Genomic DNA, 12,037 nt, shown 5'->3' with positions numbered 1-12,037 from the left:
TTTCCCAGCAGAGAGCATACCTGATCATACTGAGTTTTTCCCCTTTTGTATAGATGTGGTGCATTACACGTAGGAGACCATATTCTGTCCATTGATGGCACCAGCATGGAGTACTGTACGCTGGCAGAAGCAACGCAGTTTCTTGCTAATGCAGCGGATAATGTGAAACTTGAGATCCTTCCTCACCACCAGACACGTCTAGCACTGAAAGGCCCAGAGCATGGTAAGAGAATCTGTAACACCAAATTCTACTTTATTTTCCTGTCTTTTACTTTGCCTGCACTTGCTGTATGGCCAAGAAAGCTATGATGGCTGTTGTGTCTGTAGACGTTGCTTCAGCTCCCCAGGTTATGTTTCTGCAGTTTCTGAGCAGCTCTGTGTTTTCTCATTCTTAATGTGTCCTCTGAGTTCCTGAGATAGAGAAGGAGATGTTTTACTGATAAATGGTTCTGCACACTTGTAAATGTACGCACAGACACCTGTTGGCTCTACTATTATAATCACTGAGGGGATAACTAGGTGCTTCAGTGGATGATTCTCTGAGTTGATTCTTCAAATTAGAGAAGGAAGGGAGGGGCACTGATTGACTTCTTTTCACCATATTGAATTCATAATCTGTTATAACCTCTTCGGTAATAGAGTTTTTCTCCCTTAAAATGCTTCAAAAATAATTATTTTCTCTTGCTACTGGATTATTATTTATTGCCATCATCTTTTAAAAATACTTCTGAGATTGCTTCATGGGTGCACTGGCAGTTCTTATGAAAAAGGTTTGTTTGGGAACAGTTCTCGAGATCCCAGCCCTTTTTCATCATGTTGCCTATTTCATAACAACACACTTAAAGAGAATAGCTTTCCATTTTCAAATCAAATATGTATAAAATGTCTTAGCGTTTGAAGTTTGAAAATGGGGGCTACCTGTCTTGTCTTCTAACTAATCCTGAAAAAGCAGATAATTCTCAGTATTCATAAATTCAATGTAAAATATCAGAATAATGGATGTCAAAGAAGTAACAAAGGTTATCAAATACACAGAGAATAGGTACCTGTGTTAGAGCATGAGTAAGTGGTAGCAATTTCTGAGCCTTTGATATTGTGCCTCTGCCTCTTCTAGACCAACACAAGATTTCTGAGGCCTAGAAATTTTAGTGTTGATAAATGTTTTTGAGCATCTATTACTATCCAGGCTGTCCCTGGAAAAACAATGCTTTAGTCAGTTTGTCAGTGGTGGATATTGAGCTATTGTTCAGGAGATTCTAGCTTGTCCTAGGATGAACAAAAAGTAACCCTTGCAATATTATGTTTTCCCATTAGTTAACTGCACCTCTTTCCCCTTTTCAGTTAGGCTCCTGTGAGGAAGCAGGGAGTGAAACTGCAGAATACCGAGAACAAATTTTGTGATATACTTCCTTTTCACTTTTGACAGTACGCTACAAACAGATCCTCCCTTTTTTATAGCAAAGACACCACACATTCAAATGTGGGCTAGTTAAAAAACATTTTAGTAGGGTTTCTTTTGGGAAGATGAGTTCTGAGGCCAAAGATTTGTTTAGATGGCTGTATTTCCTGAAGCGTTTTGCTTCTTAGTGAAAATTTGAAGTGTTGCTGTTAATCTGCTAGTTGCCTTCAACTAATGAGGATGCTTGATAAAGCAGTGCTCTTGCCATGCCAGGCTTGCAAACTGGTTGTTAAAAAAAATCATACCCAGGGGATCTGCAAAAATGTCGTAAGTGTATCTTTTGGGGAAAAATCTCCCTACAGTAATAAAATAGCTTTCTTAAGTAAGCTGACATAACTAGAATTTTTACAGCCCTTTCCAGCCCCTCACCAGGTGGTGCTGCTCCAATATCACAACAAATTCAGGAGGTAATATGCTTTATGGAAGCAAGAATACTTTTGGAAACAACCTTTCATCAGGTGTGGTATGGCCTAGATGCTGCAGAATTTGAAAAGCTTCATTTATGTGTCTGGGATAAGCTGAGTCATTAAGGCTGTATCTGTTGAGCTCAGTTATTGGACTTCTGGGAACATGTTAGGAATTTAAAATGGGCAGAGAAGTCAGTATATAAAATAAATTGAAATTTTAGCCCTAAAATAAAATGGAGAGCACTATAAAAGATCAGATTTTTTGTGTGGTTTTTTTTTTCCTTTCCACTGTGCTGCTAATATTCATTTCTCTTGCTGCCCCATTAGTTTTATGTTGGCTGCATGCAACCCTGAGTTAGAATGGCTCAAATTACTAGTAAATTACTACTGTTACACACGATAGGATTTCCTTTTACAGAACGTTTGTTGAGCTGGGATTATCCTTCTACAAGCTGAGCAAACTGAATTTGTGTACCTGACTGCTTTGTAGGACATTTTTATCTCTATTCTCAGTATGAAAATAAAACATGAAAAAAATCAAAGACTACCAGATGACTTCCTGCTGGAAGCAGTCTTTTTAATTAAACAAGGCTCACAGCAACTTGAAAATAATGAAAATCCACCTGGCCACGTTGTTCTTATCAGATTTTAATTTTTATACCATAGTTAAATCCAGAAATCTTGATGCCTGTGTGCATAATCAGAGAGATATTTTCATTTGAGAAGATACAATAAGCTGTAAGATACACAGTGCCTCATCAAGCTACTGCTACTGTTTCTGGGATTTTTTCTTGTTTGACATGTGAGACTTTATGAAGTTTTTGAGGGTGAGGCACTCAGAGAGGCAAGCCAGCCAGTGTATGCCACTAGCGTCTCATGCATCCCTTCCTGTAGGGACACCCTCGCCTCATTTGTTACCTGTTGAGGAAAATAAATATTAAAACATTAATTCCTTTGGTTCAAGCACGTATCAGAGCAGCTCCAGGAGGGCAGGGGCAGGGGGTGCCCTCAGGGAGGGACGCAGGTCCAGTGCACCCTGACCTGGGACTGGGCCACATCATGCCAGGGCCCATGGAGCCTCAGCCATGAGGCCATGAGGTTGGGGTGGGCCCCTGTGCTCTCCTTTCCCTCGTGTACTCTTCAGTGTTGTGTCAGGCCTGGGTCAGCAAATGGTTTTTTAGTCAGCAAATGGTTAATATAGTCTGATAATTAACAAATCATTGCTCCTGCAGTATGAAGTGAAACAAAACTATAGCTTTCCTTCTGTGTGGTGCTTGCTGCAATAGCTTCCATTTTCCCCTGACTGTGTCACGGAGCAAGACATGAACACAAAGTTGCTCCAGCCTAAACTGACAGACTTCAGACTACTGTTAAAGTCTGGCATGGGGTTGCTATGTACCTGCAGCCTTACAGGTGATACAGCTGATGGGCCAAAGGCAGTAGCTTAGGTTTCTCCATATGGGTGTACCTCTCCTTTCTATTTTTTTTTTAAGACAGAAATTCAGTGAGCAGTTTGCAGTTGGTAGTGCTCCACTGTGGTTCAGCAAGAAAGCAACTACACTGAGTTCAATAATGACCAGACTATTTAATGAAGGAGAGCTTCAGTCATTTTCTTTTAATATTCAACACATCAGCTGAAATACTTCCTGTTCTCTTGGTAAATACTGGCCTTCATCTTTGGCGTATGGACTCTCCATACTTAGAATCAGTAATCAAACCCTGTCTCAAATTTTATCTAGAAAAACATATTTTAAAGTTTCAAAGACTAAGTTAAAAGAAAAAATTACGTATCCAAATAATGAATAAGAGCTCTAGATTTTTGTTTTCTTTTTTAATGAGGCTTCAGAATAGCGTTTTTGTGCTGATGGGCCAGGGAGGTTGTTTGTGGCATAGAGTAGTCCAATGCTAACAATATATACTGTCAAAATTAAAATGCTGGTGCAGTAAATTTAAATGACTGTCATATAGTGTGTGTATGGTATCTGAATGTAGAAACTTACTAATCTCCAGTTAGTGATCATATGTGATACCTTAGTATTTTCTAAAGAAATTTGCAACCTTAGCTCCTAAAGCCAGAAGGAAATTAGAAACGGATTCCAAACTAATCTTTTAAAAAATGAATACAGGAGAACAAACAAACAATCAGAAGTATTTATTCTGAGAAGATACATTATTTTTGTTCCCCAAGATAGCACCTCCTGGTAAGAAGACAAGACCAGGTTATTAATTATTTCATTTTATTTTCAATTCATTTTCATTTTTGGACTTTTTTTGTTTGTTTATGTAATTCAGTTACCTTTCCCTCTTCTCTGGTCCTTTTGTTTTTTGATTTTCCATCATCCCTTCATGTGGGCAGTGAAGGTTCAAAGAAGCAACAGGCAACATACCTGGGATTCGCGTGCCAACAGCCACAGCAGTCTCCTCACCTACCACCATTATAACACCTACCACCCTGACCATTGCAGGATGCCAGCACTGAAATTCCAGAAAGCGTCTCCTCAAAAAAGCCTTCGTAATGTTCCACTCCTTTTCCTGCTGACGTAGTCTCTCCTCTTCTTCCTCCTTTCCCTCTTCTTTTTACTCATAGCTTTCTCATTTCAGGCACTAAAATCTTTTCAGTTTTATGGATGCTACACTTTTTCATAACCGTGTTAAGGTTATTTCTGACATTTTGTGCCTTTTCCTTTCTGTAACAAGGCAGCCTTTGTAGGCAGAAAAAGGCTTGGCAATTCTTGATGAACTCATTCTTCTGCTCTATGAGTAGATCATTAGATTTCTGTAGCATATATAAAATGCAGTATTTGCATGCAAAACATAGCTTACAAATCTTTTGTCAGAAATTACCTACTACAACAAGACAATTCTAACATCAGTATATCTAGATATAGTGGTCTGCATCAATTCATGGATATGTGTTGAAAATTTTGATTTAACATACTTCTGAAGAAAGGTGTGTATTATGAACATAATTTCTGTATCTACAGTATCTTTGTTAGCTTCCAGAAGGTGTTTTCATTGTATGCTAGCTGTACTTCTATCCAGGGTCACCTATGCAGTTTAATGTTTTTGTTATCAGAAATGCACAAACCATTCCTGTGCATCATACACATTGTTTGATTCGTTGATGAGTTACAGGCATGTGCCGCACTCTTCTGTGAAGGCTGAGTGCTGTTTGCCAAGTCTTTGATTTCTTACAGCAGCTTTGGTGTCTTCATCCTTCTCTCCTACCTCCATGAGTGCATACAGCCTGAGTTCCCTGAACATGGGGACCTTACCTCGCAGCCTCTACTCCACCAGCCCGCGTGGGACAATGATGAGGCGGAGGATGAAAAAGAAGGACTTCAAAAGCTCCTGTAGGTGGTAACAGCAACTGCTCAAAATGTGCAATAATGGGTGGAGGAGGGGGAAGATGCAGAAGAAAGGTACAAAGTACTTTAATTAATTTATGTTAGGCAGAAAAGAGAACAATTGGTGTTTCTTTTAGATTCTGGGGAACAGTCAGCATAAAAATATTTTTCCAAAGCTAAAATGTGATAAGTAGAGGCCATATGGCTGAACTAAATATGTAAAGCAATATTTCCTTCAGTCAATCCTGCAATGGTTTGTCATGATGTTACTGAAGCGATTTTCAAATTCCTTTTTCAAATCTTCCCATTTTCACTGGGAAATAAAATTCATAGCTGAACAGTCAAAAAGAGATTGCTGGTAAGTTCAGCTATCATATTACAAAATGAGAAGAGCTTGCCACTGTACCTTATTGGTAGTTCTGATGTTATCATCTACACCACATCAAGTACAATCATTTTTGTGAGAAAGAGTGACAAGTAACAGTAAAAACTAAATAATTGTCTCTGGCCACTCTCTGAAATTCAAAGCATGAATTTCCCATGAGTCAGTAATTTCCCAAGCAAGAATGAATATATTTCAGTCTGTTCCACTTGGTGTATTGGGAAGTATACATTGGGCCAACAGCACAGCTGTATAAATGCAGTTTCCCAGGCTCCATGTAAGAGTCATCTCTCCTTTTGCTTGTGTGTCAACCTGTGACCTTCAGCATCAACATCAGCTCAGTTTCTTCAGAACAAGGAAGTGCAAAATGCTTTGTAACCATCTGATACATCTAATAATGCTCACAGATCCACTCTGGAAAAATTGAACTTCTGCACATCACACTGCTGCTGCCCTGTACTAAAGATTTCCCATGGTCATAGCAAAATCAGAGCAGAACAGCAGCCTCCAACCAAGCCCAAGCACTATGGAAATGAGAGGAAGAGTTTGAGAGAGGAACTGGGGTTTTTCATTCTTGCAGTTTTTTGTTGTTTGCTTGTTCTTATTTCTTTTGTAAAGCGAATATTTTTGCACAACTTTACATTTACATGCATTTTTTATTTTATTCTGATCGACCGTTTATCACAACTCATTTGTTGACATGATAGCTTCTAATGCATCCTTTGATGTCATGGGGAGATAGCATGTCCATCCAATCTATGAAATCAGTAGAAATCCAGCTCTTACTTGTCCTCACATGAGAAACAGTAGTAGTTTGACACTTATGCTAACTTGTTTGAATAATAAAATAATGCTGGATGCAAAATACAGTTCTTAGCCTGTGCTCTATTGCAACAGTTGCCTATAACAAAGGACTGTTAATCCTTTTGTAATTTTAATATCATGCATCTTGGAGACAGCTGTTGCTTATGTTTTGGATTTTTCAGATATTTTTCATTCAGTACCCTGCAATTTGTTATCCTACAAAGGCTCAGAGGAAGGCCAGTGACATTAGATTAAAATGAGATGGTCACATAAGCACTGTAGCCCACCTCAGATGTTCCTAGCATCAGAAGTCTCTAGAGATGAGAGTCTGCAATGATAAAGCAAATCTCTAGCTAGGACATTTTAGAATAGGCCTTATTGTGGAGTGGTTTATTCTGCATCTGCCTGATCATGAGATATGAATATGCAGCATTGCAAAATGTGTGGAACTAGCCCAGTCACTGGGTGGGCAGAGTCTGACTGTGCTTCACTATAAGCAGTGATCCCCTTAACAGCCATGAATCAGAGATAACTTTAGAGGAACTGGCTGGCCACCCAGGCTTGCTTGCCCTGTCTGTGAGCTTGCTTTTCAGCCCTTGCGGAATTCCTTACTGCTATTGCTAGACTTCTGCCTGTACTTGTGACTGCAGTAACGGCCAGCTTAAGAGATGCTCGGTGGACTAAATGTGCTACAAGTGACCATGACAGAGAAAGACTGGTCCTGTACCTTTCCACCACCTATCAACAAGACTTGGCAAACCTTACTCCTCTCCCTTTGTGGGAGACTCATGAAAGCCAGGTAGCACTGACTGCTGTCCTTTTCGTAGAAAAGGAATAGCACGTTCTCTTAATTTTAGTGATCCTTTTGTTGTTGTTGTTAATAATTTGAGGGCTTTTTTAAAGTAACAGTAAATCTTTTTCGATGGCATTTGGGAAGAAAAGGATTAGTGATGAAGAATGCTATAAAGTTTACATTGCCAATTATTTAGGAAAAGCTGCATAAATTAATGTGATCATTCCAAAATTTACGATGACGAAGCATGATGGTACAGAAGGCTTACAGCACTTTTATGGCCAGGAGTTGCAGTCATTGCATTAGTTATGCAGATCTTTCCAACTACGTGGCTTTATAAATTGAAGGCATGCCCTGCTGTCATGTGCTTTATTTACGCCACTTGTTTCCCATCTTTGTCCTTCCTCTGCTTTTTTGATTTTAAACGGTACTCATTGTAAAAATGCTTAGACTGTTATTTGGTTAAAATCTAAATCCTGAGGTATTTTTAATAATACTTGGAAGTCAGACATAAATTTATACCAACTTACTTGATAGTTACTAGGAATGTGTATACTTCTCAGTACTTCTAAGCCAGCTGCTAGCAGGAGGAACAAGGAACAATTTCTATTTTCCAAGGCTCAGAGTGGGACACTGAATACTTACCTTTGATAACGTCTTGTTCTGCTTCTCTTACAGCTGCAGGAATAAAAGTAACAAGTACATAACCTTCACATTCAAGAATATGGTTTACATTCTGCACAGCATATAGTAAACCAGCCCCTATAATTGTCACTAAGAATCAGATACGAAAAAAGTATGCTAAAATGTACCCTGTATCGCTAGCAAACAGGGTTCACTATAGCCACTTCCCCATTCATGCACCATTTTTAAAGCCCTGGGATTCCTGGCAAAGGCTGCTCCCTGGTGACTGAAGCCTCACGTGCGTTAAAAAACAAGGCAGTGCTTCTTGCTGCAGTCATTGTTGAATTACAAATTCCAACAAGTTTTAAGTCATGGATTTGGGCTTCTGTGACGTTTTATAGAGAGTTGGCAGATGATAGCTTTTTGTTATGCGATTTGGAAAGAGTATTTTCATCTCTGCTGGTTTTGTTACTTTGGGAGTGGGAGGAGTTCCTGATGGTCACTTGCAAGTGTCCTCATCATAAAAAAATTTGTCAGGGTGAGTTTTAAATCCCGCAAGTATTAACTTGTTTCACAATTTAAATTAAAACAACTGTCCTGAAAGTTTCAATTGAAGTTCTGAAACCTTTGAGTTCATGGTAGGGCATTAGAAAAAGAGCAAGGAAGTTAGCTTTATCTGTATGCCTGTTGCAGGGAAGAAATGGAAACATAAGTGAGAAGAAACAAAGATTCAGCTAGCAAGGAATTCCTGTATGATCTTAAAGACACAGAGAGTGAAACTTTTCTGGGCTTAAATGCCTTAAATTTCGATATTTCTGGAAGATGGGTTAGGGAACCTGTTATTATTAACTCTCAATTAATCTATTCTAGTCATATTTTAGCCATTGCAGTGTTGAGGGCTTGGTAAACCTAATTTTCAAATGCAGAGAATTCTAAGCCTCATGGCCATGTCTATGAATAGATTATTAATTTCTTTTGGATATGAGCATATCTTACTCAGTGTAGATGAAGGAAAAAGTGAGAAGAAAGCTATTGAATAAGAAGAATAATACAGCATTCTTACTAAGGAAAAATAATACAAGAAATGTGAGAATTCACAGTAATTTAGTAAGGAAAAGATAGTTGGTTTCAGAGTCAATTCTATTAATGAAAGTAGCTTTGCTGGGAGAACATTGAAACTCAGGAGATTTTGCCAAGTGAAACTTCTGGAGTCGTCACTGCTGACTGTGCCACATTAGTCACACTTGGTACTATTTCAGAGCAAGTCCAATACTTGTAGTCTCAAATAAATACTCACAGAATCTCTGTAATCTTTATATAACTCTGCTCGTATTATCTATAATGTAAAAATGAGGACCATTTTTCTTCCATACCTAAAAAAAACAACCCGTTTAAAAAACAAACAGAAACATGAGCTTTTAAGTAATTCTTGGTAACTAATGCAGGCAATGGTGGGTCTTGAGGAACTTTATAGAGGTGATAGCATAGATTCATAACATGAGAAGATTAGAAATCTTCTTCAGCACTAATGATTGTCATTACGGTACTGTTACATTCCTGTCTGAACAGGAATGGAATAAAATCTAACTTTTTGTGTATGGCATAGTGAAAGACAGTATTCTGTCACCGGGGGAATTGAAAGACTTTTAGGGAGATATAAAACAAACAAACAAACAAAAGCCATTTTATTTCATAGATGATTGCATTGAATCTCAATGTTAATTTTATTTGGATTTATTCCATAATACTTCCTATTCGGATTGAGAATAGAGAAAGGGACTATATAAGGAGTACAGGAATCTTGAAAATATAGAAGTAGATGCCTGTGTTTTCAGAGAAGGGTTCCCCAGTTCCCTTGAGAGATCCCACAGAAGTGTTTTTTTCTCACAACCTCCTTAGATTTACAGGCTGCTAAAACAAAGAGGCTGGTTCAACCTACATTACCCAGTTAGCCTGGCATATTGCTGACATGTAGTAAACATGTACAAGTTGATGTGTACAAGAAAGTGTACAAGAAAAAGGAATCCTTTCTTGTAAGCAAGACTGGAGTGTATGCCTTGTTGCTAAAAACATTGCATTGCTGTGAGATGTTCAAAAGAGCTCATGGGAATCAACCTGAATAACAGCTGGGGTTGTGCCTACAAATCCCTTAGCTACTATGGAAACTCCGCTCATCCATGCCTCAAACTTAATGCAACCAGAGTTCAGGGCTGTTATGAGGTTTTTGGGTGGGGATGTCAAACAAATGTATTTTGCTCGGTGCATAAACTATCTTTTTGCGTTATAACATATAACCAGATGTTTTCTATTCTCTTATAAGTCCTAACTCTTTATATATCATTTATACACCACAGCCTAAATTGAATTTAAAAGAGAGATTTTGTTGACTAGGTTTATTGTACAGATCAATTTTTTTCAAAGAGCAATGAAATTTCTGCCATGTTTGAATGTCTTTCCTCCTGATCTGCTCTGTTTTGTAGTGTCTTTAGCCTCTAGCACTGTTGGTTTGGCTGGGCAGGTCGTCCACACCGAAACCACAGAAGTAGTGCTGACAGCTGACCCCATAGTAGGGTTTGGGATACAGCTCCAGGGTAGCGTGTTTGCTACTGAGACCTTGTCTTCTCCGCCTCTCATTTCCTATATCGAGTCTGACAGTCCAGCAGAAAGGTGAGGTTCTTTTAGACGACTGCTAAGTGCATTTTGGTGAGCATTCCTTGGGGTGGTTTGGGCTTGTTGCTTTCAATTTGTGAGAAATTACAAGGCCTTGCTCACTAGAAGAGCGACAAGTAACGAACTGTCTGTTCTGACAATGATATTTCATATGCTTGATCGGCCATAAGAAGAATGACAAGCACCAGTGCTTTTATCATCCAGAGGAGTCCTCCAGCAGGAAACTGGAAGTTATATTCATTCAAAAGCTAAAAAGATATTAAAAGCCAAATAAAAACAATTCAGTGTGCAACAAGAGGAAGCCATATCCCATTCTGTTAAGTTTTGGTACCTAACAAAATCTGAGAAAATACCAGAATTTTCACTTAGTAATTATTTCATTGCAACATTTCAACTGCTTTTTTATGTATGTTGTTAATCGTGCCACAAGATCATGCAGAACAATATGAGTTGCATAGGCAGCTCTGAGCCACCATGGCAGAGCTGCAACACCTGCAGCCCCGGGGCAGAGCCAGAGGTGATGTCCATGGGTGGAGTGGAGGCACCAAGCTGTGCCTATTCTCCTGGTTCCTGACACCTAAAGAGCATGGCCCATGCTGGGGGTGCTGGCAGTGTCATGCATGGTGCAAAGGGGCAGTGGCAGCTGGTATCACCACCCAGTGCCTGGGCAGACTGTGGTGCTGCTCTGCCACCTCTTCTTTAAGGTTAGGTTGAGTGTGTCTGCTGCTTCTGGTTCTGGTAACACGCGCATCTGATGATTGTTTTGTGTCATTGTGTACCAAGATGTGGAGTCCTGCAAATTGGAGACAGAATAGTGGCAATAAACGGTATTCCAACAGAAGACAGCACTTTTGATGAGGCCAATCAACTGCTCAGAGACTCCTCCATCACCAACAAGGTCACTTTGGAAATAGAATTTGATGTTGCAGGTATGAATGTACTGTTATTCTGTCTTGCAAGAAAAGCACGGGAATAAATCCCGAGTATATTGCAAGTGTTAGGTATCAAAGATGGGGACTTTGTTCTCAGACACACCACTGAGTTTTCAAGTGACCTATTTGAAACGTGTCTTTTTGTGCAGCTTTCTCATTCCACGTAGTCCTGCAGCATACTTCAGAACACAAATAGAAATGACAAGTCCTTAGTAAGATCTGGTGACAGTCCCTTCTCTGAGTTATTTCCAGACATATTTCTGCCCTGAGATAGAAATATTCTGCTTTGCCAAGACAAGTCCTCTACAGGCCAGCTAATGAAATGTGTTACTAGACAATGTGTTACTAGTATTACAATAGGATGGGTAAGCAGAAAATCCTGGAGAGTTTCACTTAACACTATCTTAAATCAACAATCTAAACAAAACTGTAGAGATTGCATTAGTAAAAGCTAGAAAAGTCATTGTTAATATTACTGGTTAACCTTTATTATTACTAATGTCTTTCTTTTCGTCTGTAATGTGTTCAAGCGTACAGAATATGCCTATGTAACCATGAATTGTGTAAGTCAAGCAAGCACACTTAATGTATGTGCATTACCCCACTATGTAAATAGAAA

General features: G+C 39.0%; 1 protein-coding gene across 15 annotated transcripts in view; it reads left to right on the top strand.

Moving 5' to 3' along the window:
• The window catches only part of GRIP1 (glutamate receptor interacting protein 1), a 307,109-nt gene that overhangs the window by 262,458 nt on the left and 32,614 nt on the right, over positions 1-12,037 (top strand). For 6 of the 15 annotated variants that reach the window (XM_015282813.4, XM_015282775.4, XM_015282791.4 and 3 more), the window contains exons 9-13: positions 54-223; positions 4,223-4,378; positions 5,067-5,219; positions 10,297-10,483; positions 11,270-11,415. In XM_015282813.4, the coding sequence (XP_015138299.2) occupies positions 54-223; positions 4,223-4,378; positions 5,067-5,219; positions 10,297-10,483; positions 11,270-11,415 (812 nt within the window). Of the gene's footprint in view, positions 1-53; positions 224-4,222; positions 4,379-5,063; positions 5,220-10,296; positions 10,484-11,269; positions 11,416-12,037 lie in introns of all 15 variants that reach the window. The other 9 variants (XM_040666870.2, XM_040666825.2, XM_040666862.2 and 6 more) reach the window with 3 other exon arrangements.

Source organism: Gallus gallus, chromosome 1 (genome assembly GCF_016699485.2).
Source record: "Gallus gallus isolate bGalGal1 chromosome 1, bGalGal1.mat.broiler.GRCg7b, whole genome shotgun sequence".
Taxonomy (NCBI): Eukaryota; Metazoa; Chordata; class Aves; order Galliformes; family Phasianidae; genus Gallus; species Gallus gallus.
Note: the sequence above shows the minus strand (reverse complement) of the source record. Positions and strands in the feature narration are given on the sequence as shown.